We start from the raw sequence: 25,098 nt of genomic DNA on the forward strand, positions 1-25,098 counted from the left end.
GCGTTTTGTCTGCATGCCGACGACATGTAACGTACAGAACCTCATATAGCATATAGCTATAGTGTATAGTAGGTATGGGATGTGATGTCTAACTCTGTGCATGTGCGTCCGCATGTCTGGAGCATGGGATGGCATGGCCGCATGGGGAGGGCAGGATATCAATCATGTCCGACTCCAGAATCCAGAATCCATACCTCAATAGGCAGCGCTTGCTCGAGATGGCTGAGCAGGGGCCGATCTTCTCTTGGGACTTTCTGCCATGTCAACAAATGCCTCATACTAAAAAAAAGAGGGAGGGAGAAGAACCAGCCGTTCTGCGGCAGGCGTTACACGAATTGCAGAATGGATTCCCAAGCAATTCTTCAAGAGAGAAAAAAACAAAACTCCATGGGCGTTAATCGGCTCTTTGCGGGAGCTCGGCACGGAACTCTGGCTTCCTACAATTCCGCAATTGCGAAGCAAGCGCATGGCACGCGGGCAGTCGTTTCCGTAAAAGAACGTACAGTTATTAGCTGAGCTAGCTAGCTCTAACCTAACAACTACCAACAGCTTTGGAACTGCAGATGTACGGCCACAGATCGTTATGGGGTCAGGTCGTCAGGATACCCTAATCTGCTTGCCTAATGCAGCAGGAATATGGAGAAGCCTGGTGAAGTAGTATGAGGTAGACACCGGACAGCATGTACTTCCATACTCCCAGCTTGCCACTTTTAACCTACTTGCCCTAATTAACAGGGGACACACGAGGAATGAAGATCAACGCAGTCGGGTAGGGAGCCGGTCCTTTGGGATACCATTATCCGCCACTATGTGGTGGCATTGACAGATTCGCGAAATAGAAAATGGTGGGTAGGGCCAGACTCGAAACGAACTCCAAGTCGAATCACCACGTGCGCGACTCGGCGGGAAGCCGCGCAAAAGAGTAATCGAGTGTGTGTGTGTGCCCGTCTGTCTTTGCAGTATGGGTCGGATAGAAATGCTGTCTTACCTGAGCCCCGTACAATGCCGTGCTCAATGAACGCTGTCGCCCATGGAGCATGGAGGTATACCGGAGTATACTGTCCCTGCCAAGGCCCCGGAAAGCACTGTTGATATCCGTTCCTATACGACCATGTATGTACCTTAGCCAAATTGCAATGACACCTGCAAACATTCTTCACACTGGCCCGGCTCGCATATCCTTTCTGCGCGGTTGAAGAATTTTCTAATGAATGGCCCCAGGTCTAGACGGTCGGCTAATTTCTTCTTCCTCTCTTCTCTCGAGTTTCTACGAGGATTCACTAGACCCCATGCGACTCGTTCAGTCGAGCTTTAGGTTACGTCGAGAGGCCTAGCCCCCGAGATCCAGGAACAAGTCTTGCCAAGACCCATTCCTCCTGATGCCAGTCAGACAATGATCGATACGTATGTACTGCATGTAGGCATATGGTGACGAGGAGGGGTTGGTCTCGTGAGGCTCTGTCTGTCCTTTGTCCCCATCGCAACAAGCAACGGAGAAAAGTCTTGATCAATCATCAATCATCGCTCGGTCATACGTACGGTCACCTCAGAAATGGGAACTCTGGGGCCAATGCAATCTCGACCTCGTGGCCCTGTCCTGGCCCCAGGTAGCTTCTGGTAGGGGTTCGGTTCAGAAAAAGAAATGGGGGGTCACTAGTAGGCCGAGCCATGACAAGCAAGCTTTTTGGTGGTGAAATATTTTGGCAACTAGAAGCGGAAACTGGCTGTTGTCCAATTTGACTTACTGCAGCATTGCCCAATCGTATTATGTATGCCGTACAACCCACCGCCGACTTGTACATGCCTAGAGTGGCAGGATGGGGGTCGAGCAAAGCCCGGGCTGCTGCTGTGTAACCTAATTGCTCGACACCAACTATCGGACTGTGCTCTGGCAAGCCTGGCTGCGACTGGACGTTGGCTGTTAGCCGTCAATAAACTTACACAACGCACTCCCGGGAACCTGGGATCATCGCTCGGGGGTGGACGACGAGTTAATTACCACCAGTAACATGGCGACGCCCAGAGCCATAGCCCACCGGTCCTGACGTATGTGGCCTGCGTTGGCATCTCCTTGGTGCGTCTCTCGGTCCTGTCTTGTTCATCAGTCCGTCGCTGTTTCCTCAGCGGGGTCTCCTCATTTCGGCCCCCTTCAGATCAGAAAACGGCAAATTCTTGTGATATTGATTACATATTCCGGCCCCGCGAGGAGGGTGTGGTGATATGGTAAGTATGCATACGGGCTGCATGGTAAGTATGCAGGAAGGGGGCGATTGAAACTTGAAAGCGCGCTTGTGCTATTTTTTGACATGTACCCCGACCAGCGGCCAGCCCACTCTGGGAGAAAGCCATGGTCTGAAACGGATCTGACTGCTTCCTCATTGCGTGCTCTATCGCCGCCAGATTGGTCTGTGTGTGGTGTGGTGTGGGATGGGATCTGACAAGTTATATGACTGTATACGTCCATGATTCCGATAGGTGTCGTTTAAGAAACCACAGTAATGCACGTACCTTAGGAAGGTTACATGCATACAAATAATACACTACCTCCTGTACACAACACACTACCGCTGCCTACACCTTACTAGCACCACCCAAGGGTACATGAGGCGTGCAGACGGGTCATGGATGCAGCTTGAAAAGTTTGGAAGCAGGCCAGGTAGGTAGGTAGTTTTTACCATTGGAGTACAGCAGTTGCGGCAGCAGCAGCAACGCTGCCGCAGTAGCCAGTAGCCAGTAGCCAGTAGCCGGCGGCATGGAGTTGGTACGCTCGAAAAGAACTGGAGGCTGCTCGGAGGTGAGGGAATGATTTCCCCCTCCAAGAAAAGGCTCCAAGACTCCCAAGACCCTAATAAGCTCATCTTCCAAGGTTTTGCTGTACGTTATTACATGAGAGGCCGCCCGTCGCCACTTTTGAAACCTCTTTTTCACTTATTACCTACTCTTTCTTCGCCCATTTTTTGCCTTCCTCAGCAAGCGCCTTCTTTCAACCCCCGTTGCGTTGGCCGCCCGTCGGTCAATCGATCAGTCAGTCAGTCAATCAAATCATAAATAGGAAAAACCCCTCCCCATCCGCCCATCCATTCCATTTCCACTAATAGATCTCGTCCGTCTTCCCGGCCTAGAGAGGGCACGCATTCCTCCACTTTTCTGCGATCATACTACAGTACCTTCCGCCTAGCTGTTGTCACTTGTCCCTGTCCAGCCCCGTCGTTGACTTGCCCACAGCACAGGCTCCCCCCTCCCCACTGTATCTGAGCAGAAACCCAAGCCTATTCCATTGCATTACAATTGATTACATTATCGTTCCTTGCCCTACCAGAAACGACCTGCTGCTGCTACTACTACGCCGGCCACCTTGCCCTTACCACATACCTACATTCGCCCGATCTAACTCCCTCCTTGACCTAGCCCCCCTCCTCTCCAGCGAGTAGAGTACGTACCTAACCTACGTACCAGAGAGGGTGAGAGGAACAGAGCGAGCGAGCGCGAGACTGGAGACTGGAGACTGGAGACTGAACGTGTGTGTGTGCGTATGTGCAGAGAGTGCCGTGCCGTGTGTGTTGCTGCTGCCGTTGGTCGACGCATTTGCCAATAAACCTTGACGTCTGACAATGACCGTCCTCGCACCGAACACGCGAAGGAGTTGCATCAACTCTCCCCTGCTCGTCCTCTAACATTCGCTGGAACCACATCCAGGTTCCTCCTCGTCGTCGGCCAGCCCAGCTGAATAGGAGTTGCTCCGACTCAAAGTTCGGAGTAGTACCCTAAAACCACCACCAACTAACCAACAAGGGAAAAAAACGAGAGAACGAACACTCGCCCGCCGCATTACGCTCACCTCACCACCTCTTCCCCTATCATTAGTCACCTGTTCGCAACTGGCGCTCTACCTGTAGCATCCCATTGCTGCTGCCGCTATTACTACTTCTTTCAGTGGTTTCATCCTCGTCGTCTTCACCATCGCCTGTCAGCGGAGCTGGGTGAGTGAAGCAGAACAAGAAGATACAAAAGAAAGAAACCTCCTACCTATCTACCTAGAAGAAGAAGAAGAAGAAGCCCGAGCCCGTTGCAAAGAAGCACGCACGCACGCACGCACGCACTACCTATTTCACCTCCTGCCTGTTCACCTGCCGCCAAGCTTGCATTCCGAAGCGTAGCGCATAGCACTCCCGTCTTGTCCTGTCTGTTTACCCTGAGCGACCGCCAGCATCCAGTACGGTACTTTTCACTCACTGGCCCTACAAGAAAGGCCAAGGCCAAGACCAAGCAAGACCGTCCGTCCGTACATTATTACCGTCCGTACCCTGGGCTGCTAAACGACTCTCGGCCTCCCCACACTCTCCTCGCGCACCGCCTGGATTCCACTGGGACCCGGCCTTTGTCCTTTTGTACCCCAGTACTTGCCAGTACTTAGCCTAGACGGCCTAAGCCTCCCCTCTGCCTACCTAAACTACCAACTAGGCACTGGACTGGAGCAGGGGAGCCACCTAAGACTCAGTTGACCTGCAAATTTATCTCTCTTTATTACTTCTCCCGCTCCTCTTCTCCCTCCTTTTTCCTGTCTGGTTTTCCAGAGAGGGAAAACAACGAAAAGAAAAACATCTCAGCCTGCTTGCCGTTTTGAAACTCATCATTTGCGTTTCGCCGTCTTCCTGGGCTTAGCCCACCCCCTGGCGATTCTTCGCCGCCCCATAACCAAACTACCTTGCCACTTCGCTTTTCTCAGCCGAACCGACCAAGCAAACCACTCGTCGTCATCGAGCGAAACCCCTCCAATTCGCCCGCGCGCATTCCTCAGCCCAGTCTTTGCCCAGCCCCGCGGACCCCACGCCCGTCTTGGGTTTTTTGTTTAGCCCTTCGACAAAGGAAAGGAACTCACCTCAACATAACATGTCGCCTCATTCCACCATGACGAGCGCATCGGAAAAGACTTCGTCTCCAACTGCTAGTCACCCGTCGTCGATAAAGTCGGTCGAACTGCCCACCAGATCGCCGCACCTCAAACCCACCTCCCAGAATGGCAACGCCGTCAACGGCGGCCTCCTCAGCCCGGGCGAGGGAGCCCCCAAGGCCTCGGTCAAGGATCGCCTCACCCGCATGTTCTCCAACAAGGGCGACATGACCAAGACTCCCGGTTCCGAATCGCCCAACGGCGATGGTAGGACTACGCCATTGAAGCCGGCTCCCACCCCTGCACGCCAAAATTCGCTTACGAACAAGCCAGCGGAAGGCTCTGGGACCACTGCCTCGTCGAGATCGCACCACAGCCAGCAGCGATATGTCCTTAATCCGAACGTGCAGGGTGGCCATGAGCACCACCTGAAGGGCAGCCGACGCCAGGAGAAGCTTACGGACATGTGGAAGTCTTTGCTCGGCAGGAAGCAGGAGGCGCCCGAGGCCGACCTGTCGCTGGTCTCTAGCTGGGTGGACACTCTGCAGCAGGAAAAGGATGCACTTGCCAAAGACAGGAGAGACGGCCCTAACGCCAGCACAACCCTGGTGGAGAAATACGGCAAATGCCAGGAAGTTGTGGGCCGTGGTGCGTTCGGCATCGTGAGGATATCCCACAAGAAGGTCGACACCGGAGAAAAGTTGTTTGCCGTCAAGGAGTTCCGCCGCCGGCCCGAGGAGACTGAAAAGAAGTACAGCAAGCGACTCACGGCCGAGTTCTGCATTTCTTCTTCGCTCCGCCACCCGAACGTCATCCACACTTTGGATCTGCTTAAGGACCAGAAGGGCGACTACTGCGAGGTGATGGAGTACTGTTCTGGTGGTGATCTGTACACCTTGGTTCTCGCAGCTGGCAAGCTTGAGGTTCAAGAGGCCGATTGCTACTTCAAGCAGATGATGCGTGGTGTGGAATACATGCACGAGATGGGCGTTGCGCACCGTGATTTGAAGCCCGAAAACCTGCTCCTGACTTCCCACGGAGCCCTGAAGATTACGGACTTTGGCAATGGCGAGTGCTTCCGCATGGCCTGGGAGAACGACGCCCACATGGTATCCGGTCTCTGCGGATCGGCGCCCTATATCGCCCCTGAAGAGTACATTGATAAGGAATTTGATGCTCGCGCGGTCGACATTTGGGCATGTGGCGTAATTTACATGGCGATGCGGACCGGCCGCCACTTGTGGCGCGTTGCGAAGAAGGAAGAGGATGAGTTTTACGAGCGATACCTGGAAGGCCGCCGTGACGAAGAGGGGTATGGGCCAATAGAGTCCCTCCACCGCGTAAGTTGTGATTCGAGCTGCCCTCTTGCTCCATGGTGGCAGATTTGCTGAACATTTATGCCACAGGCCCGCTGCCGCAACGTGATCTATTCCATACTAGACCCCAATCCCTCGAGACGTATCACGGCATCGCAAGTCTTGAAGTCGGAGTGGGGCCGCGAGATCAAGATCTGCAAGGCCGGCGAGGAGGGTCTATGATCCTACTGGAATCTCCTGTCTGTCGGAGCCTCGCCCCCTCTGGCGAGGCGAGCGATCCAGTCACTACCGTTCCTAACCAAGATTTATGGGATGCCTGCATCTGTTACCCATCCAGTAGATGGTCAGTGGTGCGTTTCACTTGATATCATCATCAGCATATGAGCGTTCCGGTCTGAAGCTCGTGGTTTCCTTTTCTCTCACGACTGAACGGCTTTTTCTCTGCACTTGAGCAACGGAGTTTGTGGTGTTTTCCCCCTTGTTTCCAGTCGTTGGTTTTTTCTTGGTCTACATTCCACTGTCGAGTCTCCTTTTTCTTCTTCACTACATACAAGATTATTGTGCCGGAAAGCCAGGATCCCACCGCGCAGCGCATCGACAGGATAGGGTACGATTGCGCCAAGCGCACTGCGAGTGAGCGTCATAGCGATGGCTCTACTTATTGTAACAACATACTCGCATCACCCGGGACGTGCACACTCACGGATAGGCACTGGGCGGTTCACTCGTTCGGTTTGCCTGTAGAATACGATCAAGGCAACTCAGGGTTCTCGGTCACTTCATGGCGCTCAGCGGATGGGGGCAAAAGGGGTTTCTCGGGGCTGTGCCACAGCTTTTTGGAATGGGCGGAATCTTGGAACGGAGAACGGTGGCTGATATACTTTCCTTGCTATTGGAATCCCGCTGTCCCCATCTTCAGAAGTCTCTATCACTATTCTGGCAATGTCCCAACTAACCCAGAGCTCCTCTGCTCCAAGGGGGTATAAAATTGGTGTGACGAAATGGGTTTATAGACACCCAACTGAGACAATGAAGAATCAAGACTCTAGTTGCCTACTCGAATGCTTGGCAATGCTTTGCTAGTGACATGGCGTATGTACAGTATGTACATGCCTTTGGCCTTTTGGGTTAGTACTGTCAGCATAGCCACAAGGGATCTTTCGGTGTTGCTTACCAAGCCCATCCAGATGTCTATTCTTACTTTCGGGCCCATCAAACCCGGCGATCAGGACGGGGCACAGTCCGAGCGGAGTTGCGGCCCCGAAGCAGCGATAATACTTGCTACATGTTTGAGGCCTGGGGATGCCTGCCGCATGGATATCATCTCCATCTCCAGTTTCTTTTTGTCTCCCCCCCTGTCCCAGACAAAGCTATCTTACCTAACTCTAAGCCATCTTGCGAGTGGTTTCATCCCGACTCGAATAGAGAACACAACAAAACACGCACGACTTTGCCCATCTCTTGTCTCTCGTCTCTTCTCTCGTCTGAACTCCTTTATGCGGGATATCGCATCATACTGCGGGAGAAACATGTTTTCGATTGAAAACAAGTCAGTAGGGGGAAAGATGCGACGGGGATCAGTCGGGGATAGGGAGAAAGAGACGGAGAGGGAGAGAAGATCTAGAACATCTTGGCATTGACTGACTGCCCAGGCCGTGGTTACAAGTCAACACGCAGACACGGCATATTGATAAGAGTATGTGGCATGCAATGCCTGATAAGTGGATATTGGGGTCGTTTACAAAGTTGTAAACGTATATGACAGAACGATATAACGGAGAGAACAGCTGCTAGCGGAAGCATGGCGTGTTGGATTGACACAGGGTATGAAAAGGAACACAACTGTCCAACTCGAGTGATGATGGATTTTTGGTTCTGAATTGACCCTGTATATAGACATATGTACCTAGCCTATCCTCTCGGATCAGCTGGCTTAAATACCTGCTTGCTATGTGCGAGACTCCGGTAAGTCATCCAGATAAAACACGCACCGAGCAATATCTACTCGCACGACATGCGTCTTTATTGCCAGTCCCTGGAATATAGTATATCGGCCAAAGAAAGAGGGTTCGAATAAGGAGTGAGGGCACTCATCATCTCACCTGGGCCGAGACGGTCAGTAGCCTATCTCCTATCTCCATCTTTGCGACGAAGTCTCGTCCTTGTGCCGTCGGTACGTACGTAGGGATGAACCCATTTTCGCAGCTGGGAAGGGAGATAATATACGCGCACTTTGGAGTGCTTGCACCTCAGATCGACCCAAGGATTTCGTCTCTCTTCCGCATTCTCTCCGTGTGCGTCTTCTGCTTGAAGTTGATCGACAGACGCGGAAATGAACAGGCAGGCCAGCCAAAGCCAAGGCAAAATCAATCAGGACAGGAAGGAAGGGGATCCAGACTACACGCTCATAAGCGCCACGTGGTGTGAGTGGTAAGTAAAGCCCGAACAGAAACCAGCAAAGCAGACGACGGGCACTGCAGAAAATGTGTTGTTGAGCCTGGTCTCCCCCTTTCTCGCAACAGTGCATCTCCCCTCTCTTCGTCGGCCCCCCCCTTTCTCCCGTTCCCCCACAACGAACCAGCGCAACCGCAAACTCTGAATACGCCTCTCGCCCACCCGAAGGAGTCAATATATATCCAAACAAACCCTTCTTCCCTTGACCGGGCCGGGGTAGCCTAGCGGTAGTAGTCTTATTCCTATACTTAGAGGCAAGAGGGTTCAACTCCCTCTGCGGTCACTTTTTTTCGACACCCAATCCGTGTATACTTTTTTTTTACCCCCTTTTCTTTCTGGCCCCTCTCCTATACCAATCTTCCAACTCTTTCTTGCCTTTTCCTCAACCATACGTTTTGACGGTGCGTGGCCGGCACTTTAACCAACCAAGCCAGCCCGTCCCCAACCCAGAAACACTGGGCAAACAAACGGACGACGTTGTCAGGTCAGCGTCTTGGCCATCTACTAGAGCTTGTCACCAACCCTTACACATATACTGCACAAGAAGATTTCCACATGCTACCTGGTCTTGACTTATAACATGGACAGCTTTGATACGCTGGAGCTGGAAAGTCCTCACCCCCTCGCCTCGATTGCAACACACGGCCCGGGGGCCAGTTGCCAGCCGGATTGATCACGCGCTTCAGGAACGAGCGAGCCATCACTTTGATAGAGACAACAGCAAGGGACAAGTAGCAACATGCAACAGCAATAGCAATACGTAAATTCATCCAATCAATCCACTTTCGCGGACACGGATGATAGGAACAGAAAAGAGGGACGAATGCCTAGAGGAAGGAAAATGTGAAAAAGTTGGCTTGCCATCCATCACTCCCCCTTTGCCCCTTTCCCCCTTTTCTGTGTGTTCGCTCCCGGGTTAACTAACATGAGTGTTCAGCCTTGCCCATGTAATTTCATAGATACTCCTCGCCGTGCCTCAAGTATTTTCCCTAACATCCAGCCACCGACCGCCCTTGCTCATTCACTATCGCATACAATTTACAACATAAGACATACGATAGGGGTTGGTAGCCATCCATCGCCGACTAGTTACCTACTTACACGAAGCCTTCTTCCATGCTTCAGTTGAGATTGTAGACCATGTGTAAGTATTTCGAAGAAAATTTGTGTCTCAGGCAATGTACATTCTTGACATTATTCAACCCAAATATTAGACCAGGCGTATTCGTATGTTGGGACCAGCATCAAGTCAGATAGGCGTCAACCAGTATGAGGAAGCCACGTCGTTCTATCAAGGCTCTAAGTTGGGATTACTGTACGTGTTGAACAGAACATTTCACATCACATCACATAAGTCAAACACCGACGTCACATAAGATGGGACAAGCAATAGTTGCGAAAAAAGGGGGTCGCATTATGTATACACCACAAGCCACCGCTTCGAAGCGCATTGTTGGCACCGAAGTACCAACCAAACCAAGATCTGATCTATCAACGCACGCACTCCGCCGTCTCTCCCAAGGCATCATCAAAGTTAAGACAAACATGTTACACACTTGCCTCCCACGTTTCCCAGTCTTTGCTCCCTCTCATCGTTTCTTGGCATGCCTCTTTCTGTGACCTTGTGCCGTGTTATGTTTTGTTCCCCAAATTCCAGATATCAACCGCAAACACCTTAACTGATAGGCCGAACCCCCTATCTGGTATCGTGCGCCTCCCACTCCCAAGTGTTCCCCCCCCTGGTAAGAATAAAAAGAAGGCGCCATTTCCTTACAGACATAAGACTCCGGTGCTGCCTGGGTGCCCTCCGTGGTATGAGAGCGCCCTGTGACGACGCCTGCGAGGTGACGATACCCATATATATAGAATGAGATGCCTCTCTCAAATCGCTCGCTGAAGCCGCAGCCCTTTTCACATGGTGATCCCTGAGGCACCTGAAGGTAATAAAAAAACATTACATCCTAGGGAATCCCGCCGATGTCCCCCAACGTGTACCTTCATTAGAGTAAGGTGATTATCGCGATGGCGGCTGAGAGACAGGCCTGGCGACCGTACCGCCCCAAATTGTTGCGAAATACGTAGCAGTTGCTCTGAAATTCACCAATGAGCGTTTTTTTTGTTGTGATATACACCAGGTGGCAGTCGTAGCGTGGCATAAGATTCGTAAGGCGGTAAAATACAAAGAGCCAACCGAAATTTCCGACGCTCTTGGCTCAAGAGTGGAAAAGATCCCATGCGCGCTCGCAGATGCGCAAGAACTCCTCGCGCTTGGCCCGCTGCGTCTCGGGGCTATCCCGTCCGGCACCGAAAGGTCCGGCTCGTCGGGTGGCCGACGGACCGTGACCCAGGGGAGGGCTGCCACCCTCTTCGTACTCAGCTCGAGTGCGTCTCTTGCTGGCGCTGCGGCTATGGTCCTGCATTTGCATACCATTGCGTGGCGAGGGGAGGAGTGGGAGGCTGGTGGCCAGTGTAGTGAACAATCTTGGGCAGAAGCTCAGGTCGGCCTCCGGTCAGCTCATGCTGGGCCTCCTCGGCAGATCGGTACTCGCGGGGTCTGGCGGACATGGGCGGCTGAGACTGCTGAGGAGCCTGGCCGGGCGACGCAGGAGGGCCGTGGCTGGAAGTCGGGTAGAGACGAGAGTTGTTGTTATTGCTGGGGTTGTTCGTCGACTCGGGGTGAGCTGAGAGACCCTGGCCGAAAACGTCGTGAATAGGCGGAAGACGGTTTGCGGTCTGCTGTGCGGGGACATGGTGAATATGCGATGTGCTGGACAGGTTTGAGGGCTGGTTGGCAACATGTCTGGTAATCGGGTGAGGGTTGTGTCGGCCGGTGAAGGTCTGGCCGAGAGGAGCGGACTGGATAACCCGCTCGTGGGCAAACTGTTCATGGGAAGGGGCGACAATGCTCAGTCCCGGAGGGGCCTTGTTGCGTCTCGACGAGATGCCGGGTGTCTTGGCTGCAAAAGCGCCCATGTTGGCACTGTCCTTGGCGCCCTCAGGGCCGTCTCCCTTGGCCGACTGCTGCTGGAGTCTGGCCTCGATGATGTGTCGCTGCTGCTCGCGGACATTCATACTACGCTGCAGCTGCTCCTTCATCATTGGGTCTTGGGTGATAAAACCGGGAGACAAGCAAGCGAGACCGACTTCTTGGATACCGAGCGAGTCCCGGCCACCAGGCAGGCGTGCCGTTTGGGCACCCGAACCAGTCAAGGCACTGTTCTTGGAGAGATCCAGCTTTCGTGGCCTGTGTCGTGTGGTGGGAAGATCTGGGGAGCCAGGCTCCTTCTTGACGAAGATTTTGGGGGCAGCGCTGCTTCGCGAACTAAGAAAAGGTACATGTCAGCGCGAGATTCAAACAGATGGACGCATCGAAAAATCCCACAGGAGGTCAAAACTTACGCGCTGGAAGGAGAAGACTTTGTTGGCTGTGCACCCCTTGTCGGGCTGCCGCTGCCTTTGCGAGGTGCGGACATGGAGGCGTTCGGGGTGCCCGAAGGAAGGGCTGTACGAGGCACAGAGGGCGACGAGGCCGAGGGCGCGTTGGCATTGGTGTTGTTGGCAGGAGCCAATTCAGCATAAGCTGGGCGATCGTGAGGAGCCGGCGAAGGGGCCATGGCGAGCGCTGCACTCATTGTGAGATGCAAGAAATGTGGTTGTAGGTGTTTTTTTTGGTAGATGGAATTGCCAATTGCCTTGAGATCAATTGGCAAAGTCGTTCGTTCTCTCGAACTCGTTCGCCTTACTGAGTTGACAGCGAGGGCGACAGTGCAGAGAAGGCGAGTTGCAAACTGACTGGCGAGTCAGCAGGAGCGGCACGTAGTCGTCCTTGGCAAATACGCGGACCGTGGCAGACAATGTGGGAAGTAGGCCGTGTGTTGAGTGGCTGCTTCCGTTTTCCTCGCAGGACTGTTGGAATTAGATAACTCGTCGGGAGAGTCAAGGGATGTGTTGCTCAATTTGGTTGTGCAACAGAGTTGCTGAGGTTGGACTAGGATCGGTCCAGATTCGATATGTGTGGATGTGGCAGCGTGCGTCACTAGCAGCAAGCAAGCAGCCTATTTTCTATTCTCCCCTTTTTCGGGTTGTCCTAAAGCGCGGGTCGAGAGTCTAGCAAGAGCTTCTCTTTGCTTAGGTCCAGTTCAGGTGCTGGAAAAAGAGATCCGGTTTTCTTTAGTCAGAGGCACGGATCTGCTAGGTCGCTTGTTCTCAGCTGAGGCAGAGAGAGGCCCGACTGATTGGTTTCTCGTGGAGAGACAGACAGAAGCGCCGGGGAAGTCGATGTCGTTTGCGATTCCTCGGTTACACAGGTCCACACTCGGCTTCCTGCGCTCAGATTCGCGTTTCTTACCCACCAAGTCTTCCTAGAAGCTCTTTTAAGGGGGTCCGGGTTCTGAAGGAATCAAATCGGTAGTCTTGTTCGGCCAAGTTCCGATCGTTTGTGCTTTCCACTAGTCGTCGGTAGTAACGATTAAACGAGTTGCTCTTCTCTCGAGAAATGGTCCGATGGCGCCTCACAAATGCGGCGTGTGAGTTGGGATCTGAAGAGTCGGTTTTCAAAAACAAAATGGTTATGAGAGTGGTTTTGTAGTTGCACAAATGGGCGAGTCGCTGAGACGAGGATGTCTCTGATGCGGCGGTTGTATAAAAGGCAAATGCCGAAAAGTGGCCGATTAAAGCGGACCTGAAGGCCGAGGTCGACGATTCTCCAAAGGCGAGGGACTCGTAAAAAGTAGCCCTGATATGGCCTAACAAATAGCGACGGGAGGCAAGGAATGCGATGGGGGTTGATTACAGCAAACCTGCGCGCCGGCTGAATATACGGAGGGGTTTCTCTTCTCTTCTTCTTCTTCTTCTTGTTTCAATTTTGGTAATGATGGAGGAGGGGGGAAACAAGCATCAACAGTCCGAAAGTGAAAAAGAGACTGCTTTCGAAAATAATGCAAACAAAAAAAAAGCGAGAGACTCTCGGGACACGAGCTTTTGGGGGGAATAAAAAAGGATGCGTAAGAAAAAGGAAGAGGAGAGGTTTTGGATCTTCGTTGGAGGGGTCAGGGTGGCTGCGAGGTAGAAAAGGAACCTAGCGGGTGCGTCGAGACGTGCAGGAAACGTAGCGATGGGTTCGACTGTTGCCAATCCCAGGATCCCAGCACCCAGGCTGATGCTAGCATGGATTGGCAGGTACCTGAACGACAAGAAACGTACCCGACCGTCAATCCCCCTGTCCAATCCAATGTGCGTTCGATTTGCAAGGACCGACCCAAGACTTGGTTGGGCAGGGACTGTGCAGACTGGTCCTGATCCAAGGTGGTGTGTGCTGTGTGGGAGTGCCGGCGCAGGGAGGCAGGTTCACGCAAGTATTGGGTACGGATGCTGGCTGTTGTTGATGTGTTTTGGCTCCAGCGGTGGATTACCTTACAGACAGTCAGGTACTTCAACTTTGCTTGGCTTGGGCGAATGTGCAAGAGAGGGCCCTGGCACCCCCTCCAGTGCGAGCTAGGAGGTTACGAAGTTTATGAAAGGAGACTGCGGAATAGGGAGTGATACAGGCGTCTGGTCGGCTGTCAGGTACCTCCCCATACGATTTCATGGCTTGGCCTTGGGCTTGTAGCTGGCAAATGTCAGAGAAGTGTGGGCTTGGCCTGCGACTCGAAACCACCCCTGTCCATCCAGCTGGCGGCGGGAACATGCCCATGTCCATTTTCAGAGTGACGGGCGCCGGTTTTCGTACCGATGTACTGTACATACGCCCGTCCGGCTCCAGTCTTTCTTCATTCGATATTGAGGCGCTGGGGCCTTTTACACTTTATTAAGCTAGAATCGTGAAACTCTTCGAAATACTACGTAGCAGCCAGCAGCAGCCAGCAGCCGTTGTACACGTCCGTCGTCGAATCTGTGTAGGTGTTTGTGTGTTCGTTCAAACCCCCCCCGCAATCTGTCGAGTCTTCCTTTTGGCATCTCGAGAAGATTGATGCCTTGGCCATAAGGAAAAGTTCTAGCCTCCTCTCCTCTCCTGCCTTGATCATGCTGTTTCGCATCCTTCGCCAGCCAGAGTAAGAGAATCGCCGTATCGTATCGTGTGGATGGTACGGGGCTCTCTCCTCCAGACCCCACCCGCAAAGGTTCACGATGGATGCGATAGGCAGAGGACGGCCTATCTCGCAGCACATCCGACCGCCTGCAGCACCACTACCACCAGTTGGGATGAGATGGGATGAGATGGGGCAGGTTTCTTCTTTGTAAACAAGCACATCCCCTCCCCGAGTCCCCGGAGACCGTTGAAGGACTCGGGGTGGCATGGCATGGTACATGTTTTCATGGAATGTTAAGGATGTGTTCGGATGTCTGGCCGTGGGCGATGGGTAATCCAACATGGCCATGCCCATGCCCATGCCCATGCCCATGCCTATGCCCATAATGGCCAGCAGTAGAAACATTGGTGGACATGAGAAAACCCTGGTTGGGGTCCTGGACCTGCCTAGAAAGTTTGGGAGAAGGGGTGGCGTTGTAGTTCTGCCTCCGTAGGCTGTTTTACATTGAAGACCAATGGCACTATCTGCAAAGCGGTGCTGCTGCCGAGGAGCCGTGCCATTCCCAGCCTGGCCAGCATTGGCTAAAGTGCCTAGTTCAGGACGGTGAGCCGCGCTGATTGGCCCTCGCCCGACCACCTCCCAGCACCTCCGGCAGCACTAGCTGCTTCGACGTGCGACATAGGCCACAGGTCGAGACGAACAACAGACTTGTCTTGTCCAGTCAGTCAGCCAGTCGCCGCCAATAAGAACCACGGGCAGCCAATTAATTCTGCTCGGCCGGCTTGGGACGATTGGGCAAAAAGCAAAAAGAACATCAGAAGACTCTGTCAGCCATTATCAAGCGGCACGCTCATTCGCCAGAGGCAATCGGGGTCGTTGAATCGCCGAGATCCATGGCAGGCAGTTAGTTGATTGCCCGAACAGCACAGCAGCACGCAGCGCCGCACAGCACAGCACAGCACAGCACAGCACAGCACAGCACAGCACAGCACAGCACAGCACAGCACAGCACAGCACAGCACAGCACAGCACAGCGCATGCATACATACTGTACGTTCCAATAACAGTGAAATTCAGGTGATGCGACAAGCGACCGTTTATGCTCGCGACCTCCGGGAGGGCCAACGAGAGAGAGCCCTGAAGGCCTGCAGGAACGTCAATCAATCAGTTGTTGCTGTGTGGCAACCACATACGACCACGCTGTAAGTATTTCGCTTCGAGATGGTTCTTGATCCGTCGCCGATTGGCATGGCGATGCAGAAGCAGTTGACAGGACGGTACCCGTGCTTTTATTTTAACCAGACAGCAGTGACGTCGTTGGGAGGTGGCAGGGTGCGAGTTCAGATGAAGATGTGCTCTGTTTGCTCGTGTTTTGGCCCGCCCCCAAGAGATTTGGGCGGCCCAGCTGCCAGCGTAGGGGCGTGCCGCTACACTGCTAAAGCACCTAGGCAGCCTGGCAGCTAGGGACCCAAGTACCCGAAGGGCACTGCAGTCTGCTTCTCGTGCTTTAGCGCTGACCCAGTCCTGACCCAGTCCTGACCCAGGTTTGGGGTTGACTTTCCCTTCCCCGGCTTGCGAGGCAGCGAGGCTGCCCATCCAGCAGTGCATCCAGCACTGAACGGCCCCCGAAAGCGGTTAGGCCGCCCCAGTTGCCTCACCGTAGCCCGTATCAGGTTTCTGGGCTTTTTTGTACGAGCTAGGCATGGGATGAACATGAACACACACGCAGCGCCTTCTCGAATGGGGGGCAGCCGACATAATTCACCAATATGCCCGGCCGCAGTCAGAAGCAAGTCATAATAAAAATAAAAAATCGATAAATATTAATACCGACAAGGACTGCTGCAGACCGCCGCCTCCGAATCGCATGTTGCACATGATCGTCAACTGATCTTTTCAATCAATCAATTCCAGAGATGGGATCCTCTTCCTGCTGTTACAGCGGCCTCTCCCCTCCTCCCTCCTATTAAACCAACCTCGCACCCAAGTCGGTCGTGTCGCATAATGTTGCTCAAGGGCAAGGGCAGTGCATCCGGACAATGCAACTTTAGAGTTTCCAACCGACGAAAGTCGGTCTGGTCTGGCATGAGACGCTGCCGAGGCTCTGCTGGGCAGAGGGGGATCTTCCCGAGGAGACTCGGTCGGAGAGATCTTGGAATGAAGCGTGAAAAGCGAGCGACAACCTTGTTCCAAAGGGACTTAAGAGGCCCGCGGTATGGGTTGTGCAGCACGAGCATGAGCGCTAGAATCATGGGCATGATACCACAACCCTACAACTTTCTCACGTGGGGAACCCTTTTTGTGGAACGGGTTGCGGCTCAAGTTCTGTACAGATGAGACGAGGCAGTGCTGGTTCCAGGTTTGGTTTGGTTTGGTTTCCAAGATGTCGGTTGTTTATGGCGGTTTCTTCTAATTGCGCATATCCATCTCATCTGCATGCCGCTGCCGGGCGGCCAGCACGCACCTTGCTTGAATCGCCAACATCGGCTCGGCTCCTGCACCTGCTCCTCCTCCTGCTCCTCCTCCTTCTGCTTTCGAGTCGCCGCGAATGCTTGCTGAAGAAAAAAAAAGGTTGAATCTCGGCACCTCGAAAGCAAAAAGGCCTTTCTTGACCTAGTGCCGGGCCCTTGGCCCTTTGGACGATGGATCCCCCGTCCGTCACATTCGCACGGTCCTGTTTGTCCCAGGTAGACTGACGTGATCGGGTTAGCTCCCCTGCTCCCAAATCTGCATCCCAAAAAGCACGGGACGACTAGGTAAAAAGTAGGCTAATGTATGTACTGTACCTGTTCTATTCTGAGCAGCTCACGCCCAAGCCCAAGCCCAAGCCTCAAAGCAGGATACATCCCGTTTGATATGGACGGGCCGATATAAACGGATTTTGTTCTTCTCTCCTGCCCTGCTTTCGCTGCTTACCGTCTGATCAGAGAAGGGAGGAAAAAGCCGCACCGATCGATACAAGAGAGGATTTCGTGCTGACCGCTCTTCGTTCCGTCGCAGCGCACAAGAACCAGATCATGGCCGAGAAGGGCATCAATCGATACCGACTGAGTAATGAGTTGATGCTCTCTGACTCTTCAGCTCGCCAATTGACAGGCGCGAGTGTTTGAGAAAACCCAGTTGGCCAATCAGAGGGGCTGGCGGATCCCAGAGTTGAAACACGATCCCCTGGCGCATAACCAATCAAGGCCCTGCTCAAGGCGCTCCATTCTGCCAATCTTGCAAGCCGACCACCCCTGCAATCGGCCTTTTGCTCTCTCTCGTCTGTGAGCGTATGTGCTTGTGCTTAAAGAAAGTCCCCGAGTGAGTTTGCGGTGCGACGGGGACTCATCGCCCAGAGAGTCGGAATCGGTCGGGCTTACACGATGCGAATCATGGCCTTGGGCGGGTTGGATCGGTCGCTGCCTTGGCCGTCGCTGGTATTCCCTTTGCCTTGTCTCAGTATTGGCAGAGAAGAGGGCAGATCGATCGACCAAGTCCCGCCGTTTTAATCAATTCGTCGGAACTGCCGGTCACAGCCAAGTGGGCTCTCTCGCGACTCGAGTCTCGTATCGCGCATCTCGCTGCAATGCTCTCTCTTGAATGTCCCTCAGAATGCCTCCGTAAACCCCATCTATATCTATCGGGTATAATGAAATTTGCATGAGGGCAGGTATACCTGCAGGCCCTGCGTGCAGAGTATTGTTTCCAATGCAAGGAGTGCGTGACACTGACCAGACCTTTTTTTCTCTGGTTGTTGTTCCCAACGTTGCATGCATGCTTTCTCATCGATATTAAGCCAGGTACTTGTCGGCACCACGGTAATCTTATGAACCCACCCTTTCACCACCCACTTGCCGAGCTATCGGGTGTGATACGTGACGGCTTGTGCATGCAGGAAATGGGCTTCGGGCACCCTGCTTCGGGCGGCATGACATTCGAAATACTATCGAGGGAAGGGGAAGGGAAGGCAGGAAGGAAGAGCAGAAAGAAAGAAGGAAAAAAAAGTAATCAAAGGATGTGTCAACTTGCAGATCCGTTCTCTCTCTCTCCGCCCGCCCAGCCCCAGCGAGCGCGGCAGACCGAGCCGCGATCCCTTGCTTGCTTGCTTTGCATACATACCTGACCTAACAACTGCGAAATACTACATAACCTACGACTCAGAGGACGAATAATAATAATCCCCAAATTCCCGCTGCCGCCGCCTGCCACCTGAGCCAATCTTGTTTGCGATGGAGCTCCGGGACTACTGCAATATTGACGTGCCTTTAGTTCCATGTTACTTTCGGATGCTTAATGGGTGGATGGGCATGGGAATTTCCTTTCCCTCTGTTCCCTCCCCCTCCCAAAGCCAAGAAGTGAGGGCGATTATCATCTCTTTCCCGGGGGGCCCAGCCAGCATGGCTATGGCTGCCATTTCCTTCATTGTATTGGGGCAAGGATCCGATACACCTGAGTGTGGAATGCCTATCCATCCTTTCTTCACCTGAGTCCGAATCCTACCTCTACTTATTACTTTATCGAATTCTGAAAACGGTCGCTTATTGCGGTTGACAGGGTAGGAGGTGGTACTGGTACTGTCAGGTATCGTGTGCGTCACTTCCCGTTGGCCTCTGATTGGGCGAGGCGAGCTTTGAAAGCCCGAGCCGCCCTGGGAGATGATGTATTGTGGTATGTGCAGTGATCGCACAACTAACCAACCCGTCCTTTTCTTATTCGATTGGCGCCGCCAGACGCCCATTGTTATATCATATCATGGCGAGCCTGCCGCGGCAAGGATCGAATACTCATTTGCTGTGGTCCGGGTCAGCAGTACACACTATTGTGTGCCCGGGCCTTGTATGATGTGATGTTGGTTTATCATCATCTGGCGAACAACCCGCCCTTGGTGATATCATATGATAAGTTGCCTATACTATACCTACCTCCACGAGGAGAGTGTGATGTCATTGGATGTTCTGTTTTCATTCGCATAGATGGCAATATACGGGATCTCAATGGCTTGATCGTTCATTTGGGAGCGGCATAAGTACTCCCAGGACAGTTGCATGTGTTGTGGTCAGGGGCTAGTGGTCAAGTCTACACAGTATAGGTCTGATATGCGCATTATCGTCTCTCGTAGCCCAGACCCTGCCCTTTGCGCGGGCGGCGTGCCGTATACTTAGGGCGCGGCAACGTCAAGCAGCGCAAACCGCGATGCGTTCTATGCGCCTCCGAGTATAGTATTGGGTGGTGGGCTGTAAATCAAGACCATTGCTTGGATGTATGGATTGCCCGGCCCTCTCTGCCTGCATACTTGCTCAGCCACATCTATGTTTCGGATGAACTTAGCATGTCCTATTATTATACTGCTACCCGTTCGTGTGCAATATACCTGACCAGGTCGATCGTGGTCGGTTAGCTATAGTCGTGACGGCGTCCCTTAGAAACAAAAACCCTAGGACTCTTCTTCTCCGAGCGGGCCAGACTTACTTACAAGATCATGCCAAGGGAGCTTGTCTGCTCGGATCACCCTTTTTGGTTCAGCCTTTCATTTCTGTGAAAATCTCGATCTCTCCAGTCGGCGTGTTTATCTAAACCTCACTGGAATCGTATAGCTGGTACAGCTTGGTGGTGGACCGAGAGCCCCTAATACTCACACGCTGCTCCCCAGTGTTAAAGGATTTGGAGCCGGAGTGACACGATGCCCTCCGGCCAAGATGGATGTATTCCTTATACTATATTGGCACCTGCCTGCCCAGTTCCCGCCGTTTGCCATGATATAATCCTACGCAGACTTGGAGCACATGCTGCTTGAGATGGGATCCAGATGGGATACGGTCTCTCATCATTAGAGTATTCACAGCGAGCCAACCCCTTATCCGTTCGCCGCCAGCCCCTGCACATCAGCAGAATTCGATGGCGACTCGAGAGAGGCGAATGGACGGGATGTGACGTCTGTCTACTTAAAAGTGATCACTGTGCGCGCTAAGCGTAACGTCATCGTTGCCGTTAGCAATGCATGTTGGGGACAGAGCGGTATCACTGAACCTCTTACTAGGACGAACGGCAACTTCCTCGCTATAGGTGTGAGTAGGCGATGCTGGACGAGCAGACTGTACATAGTAGTTGACAACACAGCAAGTCGCGTACACGACATTCAGTCGTTAGACATGGCCATGAGATGTCGTCTTTCCAGGCCCCGTCGTTGTTCTCGGAACCAGACTAGACGAGGAAGGGGGATATAATGAACAATTACCCACCGATTGCTTTGCCATGATATACTTCTCGCTAAGTGACCAGTCCCGCATGTCATCACACCATATGACAAGGAGGAAGAGTAAATTCTTGGGGCTTCAATCTCGTCCCCCTACAGCAACCCGGGAACCACAGCCACATCAAACTTTATATACTCCCTCACCCACTCCCGCACTTACACCTCGACCAGCAGTTCAATACATATATTCAAATAGACCCTTCCTCCCTTGACCGGGCCGGGGTAGCCTAGCGGTAGTAGTTTTATTCCTATACTTAGAGGCAAGAGGGTTCAACTCCCTCTGCGGTCACTTTTCATTTTTTTTCACCCCCTCTCTTTTGCCTCCCCTTTTCGTTCACCCCCGTTTACTCTGGCCTCTTCCACCCATACATATATATCTTTTAATTAATTATTAATAATTTCTGTCTATACCTTTCAAATCTTCTGCGCACTAACGACCGCCCCCCTTCCCCAATGCCAAATGACGTTCTCTCGGAAACGTTGTCTGCCACACATATTTCCCCAGTCTATTGTCCCCCGGATTCGGTGTCATCGTCAGTTCTAGTCTCGTGAAATAGTAAAATACCATTCCTTTACCCAAAATAGCATTATTGAATTTAACTAACTACTTTTACTACCTGGTCTTGGGCGCGCCTCTGTAAGTCATCAAGTATTATTTCTGGTGTACTTAGCAAGTCGATAGCATCCTGCCACGAGCTGACACACACACAGTATTTTATGTTGTCGGACTGAGAATCAAGAATAGGCCATTACCGAATGCCCAATTCAGTAAAACAGATGGACGTCAATGCAGTGTGTCTATTATCCATCATTATCACGACGGTGACATACGGTGATGAAGAAAGGGGCCACGTACTAAAAGATAGACCTTCGATTATCGTGAGATACAAGCCTCTACTGAGCCTATTCATATCCGCAAGGAACCCAATACGATGGTGTAAGTCGCACGTCAGTACATTATATAACCCTCTACCACTACTTGACCCCTTACTTTGCTTGAGATGACTCCCCATTGCCCAGCTCTGCCATCACAGTGACCACTATATATCCATGTCGGAACATAAATGGTTGAAACAAGGGAGCTAGCCTAGAACTTATCGTCCTCTGCCGCCAACTAGACTCCGCAGGACTTTGCGGCCCAGAACCTCTCCGACACGACTCCCTTGCCTCCGGACATGCCCCCCCCCGTGTTGAGCTGCGGTAGGGTCGCGTCTGCGTCTACTTGCGTACGGGTCGGTCACAAGCCCAGTACTGCACGTTCGATGAGCTCGCAAGCCAGAAGAGAATCCACCCGAAACCATTCTAGTTGCGCCGCCGTGCCGATGACCGCCATCCCTCTGGATATCTAGCACCGCGGACAGCCTCATCCGGATCTGGGGTAAGCTAAGCTTCAATGATCATAGAAAACCATACCGAACCGCCTCAGATAGGACCATGAGCGTGTGCTAAATGCTGGGAACATGCAACTCTAGGGTTTTTTTATGTACTAAGTAGTCATGTAACTTTAACAGACATGACAGTGCCTAGGTGAGCAAATAAATACTTATGTATTTCAACCCAGCTAAGCGCTTCTCAACCTTCACCAATCTATAAACTATCATCTGGGTCCGAGGCAAGGAGGATATGTTACTTGAAAGAAGTATTGTGATGGCGTCGGTTTTGCGTGACGAACTCCTATTCCTTCTTCGTCATAGGATCGTCCGCTAGGACCCGAGAGTGTGGTACTCTCCAGGGTCCGGTGACGCCACTGCGGAGCCCTCTCAGATCGTGGGGTTGTACTTCTTGCGGGTCAGCTCGTCGCCGACAGCACTGATGCCAGACTATGCTGTCTGCTGTCTTTCCGAGCTTTCTACCGGTGAGTTGCATTCTACACATGAATCGTGCTAGGGGGAAAGCAGAGAAGTGAAGGGTAAGACACGTTGAAGCTGGTCGTCACATCCATGTTGCCCAACTCGCACATGGCGATCGTAGTTGTGGGCCAAGAAATAGAGAAACAACGTGTTTCTACGGCTAGCCTCAAAAATAAGTTATTAGCACAGTATTTCAAAAGCAACGGAACCTCCTGAGGTTTCATTGGATAACCTGATAGATGAGTAGCTTCTGATCAAGTGTATATGAATGGTTGTCGAACAAGCCTACACTGTGCTACGGAAACAAAGAGGATAGCAATACTCATGTATAGTAGTTAAGTATGGCTTGAGATACATTCACTTGATACGCAGTTCGACTGCAGAATACTACATTTTGGGCGTTTAAGCCTTTTGAAATGGCCCGATCCTCAATAAAAGGAGAATGGGTGTTAAGGAGAAGCTGGTAGAGCTCCACCAGCTGTCCGCCAGCTGCATGGTCGAGCTCCAACTTTCTTGGCATCCGCTTCTCGTTATCAGTAAATTTTTGGTATCGCAGCGCCGTCGCAAACAAAGCGCCCCGCCAAAAATTCGAGGAATCGATAGACAAGTACCGACAATTGACGACCATCCTGTACCTACAGCTGCCGAAACAGCCTACTCCCGACCAGAATCCCGCCGCATTCGGACAGCAACATACCCCAATCTAAAACAGAAAAAGATGCCTTCCCGCGAAAAGTCACCCGAGGACGCCTCCATGGAGGACGCCGCGGCCCTGGCCCCGACCTCTGGACAGAAGCCGGCGACCATCAGCGCGAGCGGCGAGAACGTCGGAGGGCTCGAAGGGGACGGCCTGGATGCAAGCGGTGAGGCGGCCGAGCCGGTAGAGGAGGAGGAGGAAGAAGAAGAGCCCCAGAGGGTCAAGATTCTGCCCGGGTCCTCGGAAACCGCGGCTTCGTTCGAGTTCCTCGAGGAGGGACACACGCTGGGCAACGCGCTCCGCTACATCATCATGAAGAAGTAAGGGAAACGCACACCGCTTGGGTCTACGTAATGTTTGGGTGGTGGTGGTGGTCGTCGAACATGAGAGCTGACTTTGGTATCTGTCGCAGCCCCGAGGTTGAGTTCTGCGCCTACTCTATTCCTCACCCGTCGGAAGCCAAGATGAACATCCGAATCCAGACATACGGTAAGGACTGGTATGGTTGTCGCGAGACAGCCCCCAAATACGGCGCATTGTACTTGACTAACATAATTTCCTACAGACACAACGACGGCCACTGCGGCGCTCGAGAAAGGCTTCCAGGATCTGGAGGACCTCTGTGACGTAGTTTCGGACAAGTTCTGGAAAGCTCGTAACGAGTTCAACGCCGAAAAGGATACGGCGATGCAGGAATAGGGAAAATTTCACCCGGTGGTAGTAGCCCTCAAACTCGTTAGACGTGGGAGAGGTGATTTCGCGTAATTGCATGGGACAGGCGTTTGGAGCACAAAAGACTGGACTCGGCTCTAGAGGAAATCTGAATTCTTTCTTGCTCTTTGACTATGTACAGTACAAGGAATTGATACCCATTTCCTTTCTAGTTGCGACCCTGTTGTCATGCGCTGTTAGTGACCATGTCTTGCCAATCGAAAAGGAGATATCGGATGTGATATCGGGACTTACCTCCAGGAATCCCTGCATGAAGGTCTTGGGCAGTCTCTCGTGACCACGGAAGTTCTCCTCGGGGAAGTACGACATGACGTGTGTAGTCTGCTTCCAGAAGTTCATCGTCTCCTAGTCCGCGCGAGAACAGTCAATAAATATCCTTATATCAAGCATATCAACCCCCACCCTCTCTAGCCCGTAGCTAGCTACCCCGTATCACTGACCTGGTATTCGGCGTTGTTCTGCATCAGGAGCACATCGACAACGGGGATCTTGTTGACGGATCGGTGACGCTCGAACTCCTCTCGCATGCGCGTGCGGATGACCGAGACGGGAAAGGGGACCGAGTACATGGTCTGGATCTCAGGCGCCTAGAGACCGCGGTTCTGCGTTAGCGATAGCTCTTCCACTTCCATAGAAAACGATATGGCCGTTGCCTCCCGATTGATCTTCAGGTGGGATGGACGGGCAAACGTACAGCTCGGATCCATTCTCGGTAGGCCGCCAGGACTCGTCGCTTCGCGACGTCCCAATTGGCCGCTGGTCGCACACAGTTTAGTTAGCTGCCAATTCAATCCATCTCGAGTAGGGGCGGGCATCTGTCTCGTACACTGAGCGGTCGTCTTTGCGAATTGAGTCGGTGTCACCGCCATAGCGAAGGTGGGATTTGCCGGTGAC

At 52.7% G+C, this 25,098-nt stretch overlaps 5 protein-coding genes across 5 annotated transcripts; 2 read left to right on the forward strand and 3 right to left on the reverse strand.

Annotated features, from left to right (window-relative positions):
- Positions 1-4,908: 4,908 nt before the first annotated feature.
- PG986_008372 (Serine/threonine-protein kinase hal4) lies at positions 4,909-6,429 on the forward strand (the record flags this gene model as incomplete). Its single annotated transcript, XM_066844594.1, has 2 exons — positions 4,909-6,231; positions 6,298-6,429. 2 exons carry the CDS (start codon positions 4,909-4,911, stop codon positions 6,427-6,429), a joined length of 1,455 nt encoding a protein of 484 aa, XP_066700706.1.
- Positions 6,430-10,874: 4,445 nt separating this feature from the next.
- On the reverse strand, positions 10,875-12,293 carry PG986_008373 (uncharacterized protein; the record flags this gene model as incomplete). Its single annotated transcript, XM_066844595.1, has 3 exons — positions 10,875-11,067; positions 11,090-11,983; positions 12,061-12,293. The coding sequence occupies 3 exons, from the start codon at positions 12,291-12,293 to the stop codon at positions 10,875-10,877; spliced, it is 1,320 nt and encodes a 439-aa protein (XP_066700707.1).
- Positions 12,294-14,498: 2,205 nt separating this feature from the next.
- On the reverse strand, positions 14,499-14,969 carry PG986_008374 (uncharacterized protein; the record flags this gene model as incomplete). The annotated part of the gene is made up of 1 exon (XM_066844596.1): positions 14,499-14,969. The coding sequence occupies one exon, from the start codon at positions 14,967-14,969 to the stop codon at positions 14,499-14,501; it is 471 nt and encodes a 156-aa protein (XP_066700708.1).
- An 8,524-nt stretch (positions 14,970-23,493) lies between these two features.
- On the forward strand, positions 23,494-24,171 carry PG986_008375 (uncharacterized protein; the record flags this gene model as incomplete). Its single annotated transcript, XM_066844597.1, has 3 exons — positions 23,494-23,792; positions 23,885-23,961; positions 24,038-24,171. 3 exons carry the CDS (start codon positions 23,494-23,496, stop codon positions 24,169-24,171), a joined length of 510 nt encoding a protein of 169 aa, XP_066700709.1.
- Positions 24,172-24,220: 49 nt separating this feature from the next.
- PG986_008376 (uncharacterized protein) lies at positions 24,221-25,098 on the reverse strand. The gene is made up of 5 exons (XM_066844598.1): positions 25,031-25,098; positions 24,899-24,960; positions 24,645-24,791; positions 24,439-24,549; positions 24,221-24,364 (listed from the first exon to the last, which is right to left on the reverse strand). Exons 1-5 carry the CDS (start codon positions 25,071-25,073, stop codon positions 24,353-24,355), a joined length of 375 nt encoding a protein of 124 aa, XP_066700710.1. The 5' UTR covers positions 25,074-25,098; the 3' UTR covers positions 24,221-24,352.

Source organism: Apiospora aurea, assembly GCF_038362705.1.
Source record: "Apiospora aurea strain CBS 24483 chromosome Unknown utg000005l_segment0_segment0, whole genome shotgun sequence".
Lineage (NCBI taxonomy): Eukaryota > Fungi > Ascomycota > Sordariomycetes > Amphisphaeriales > Apiosporaceae > Apiospora > Apiospora aurea.

Coding starts and splice junctions, on each gene's coding strand:
- PG986_008376 (XM_066844598.1), bottom strand. CDS start 25,073: ATGGCGGTGACACCGACTCAATTCGCAAAGACGACCGCTCAGT. Junction 24,961..25,030: donor CGCAAAGACGACCGCTCAGT/GTACGAGACAGA, acceptor GTGTGCGACCAG/CGGCCAATTGGGACGTCGCG. Junction 24,550..24,644: donor AGAACAACGCCGAATACCAG/GTCAGTGATACG, acceptor CGCGCGGACTAG/GAGACGATGAACTTCTGGAA.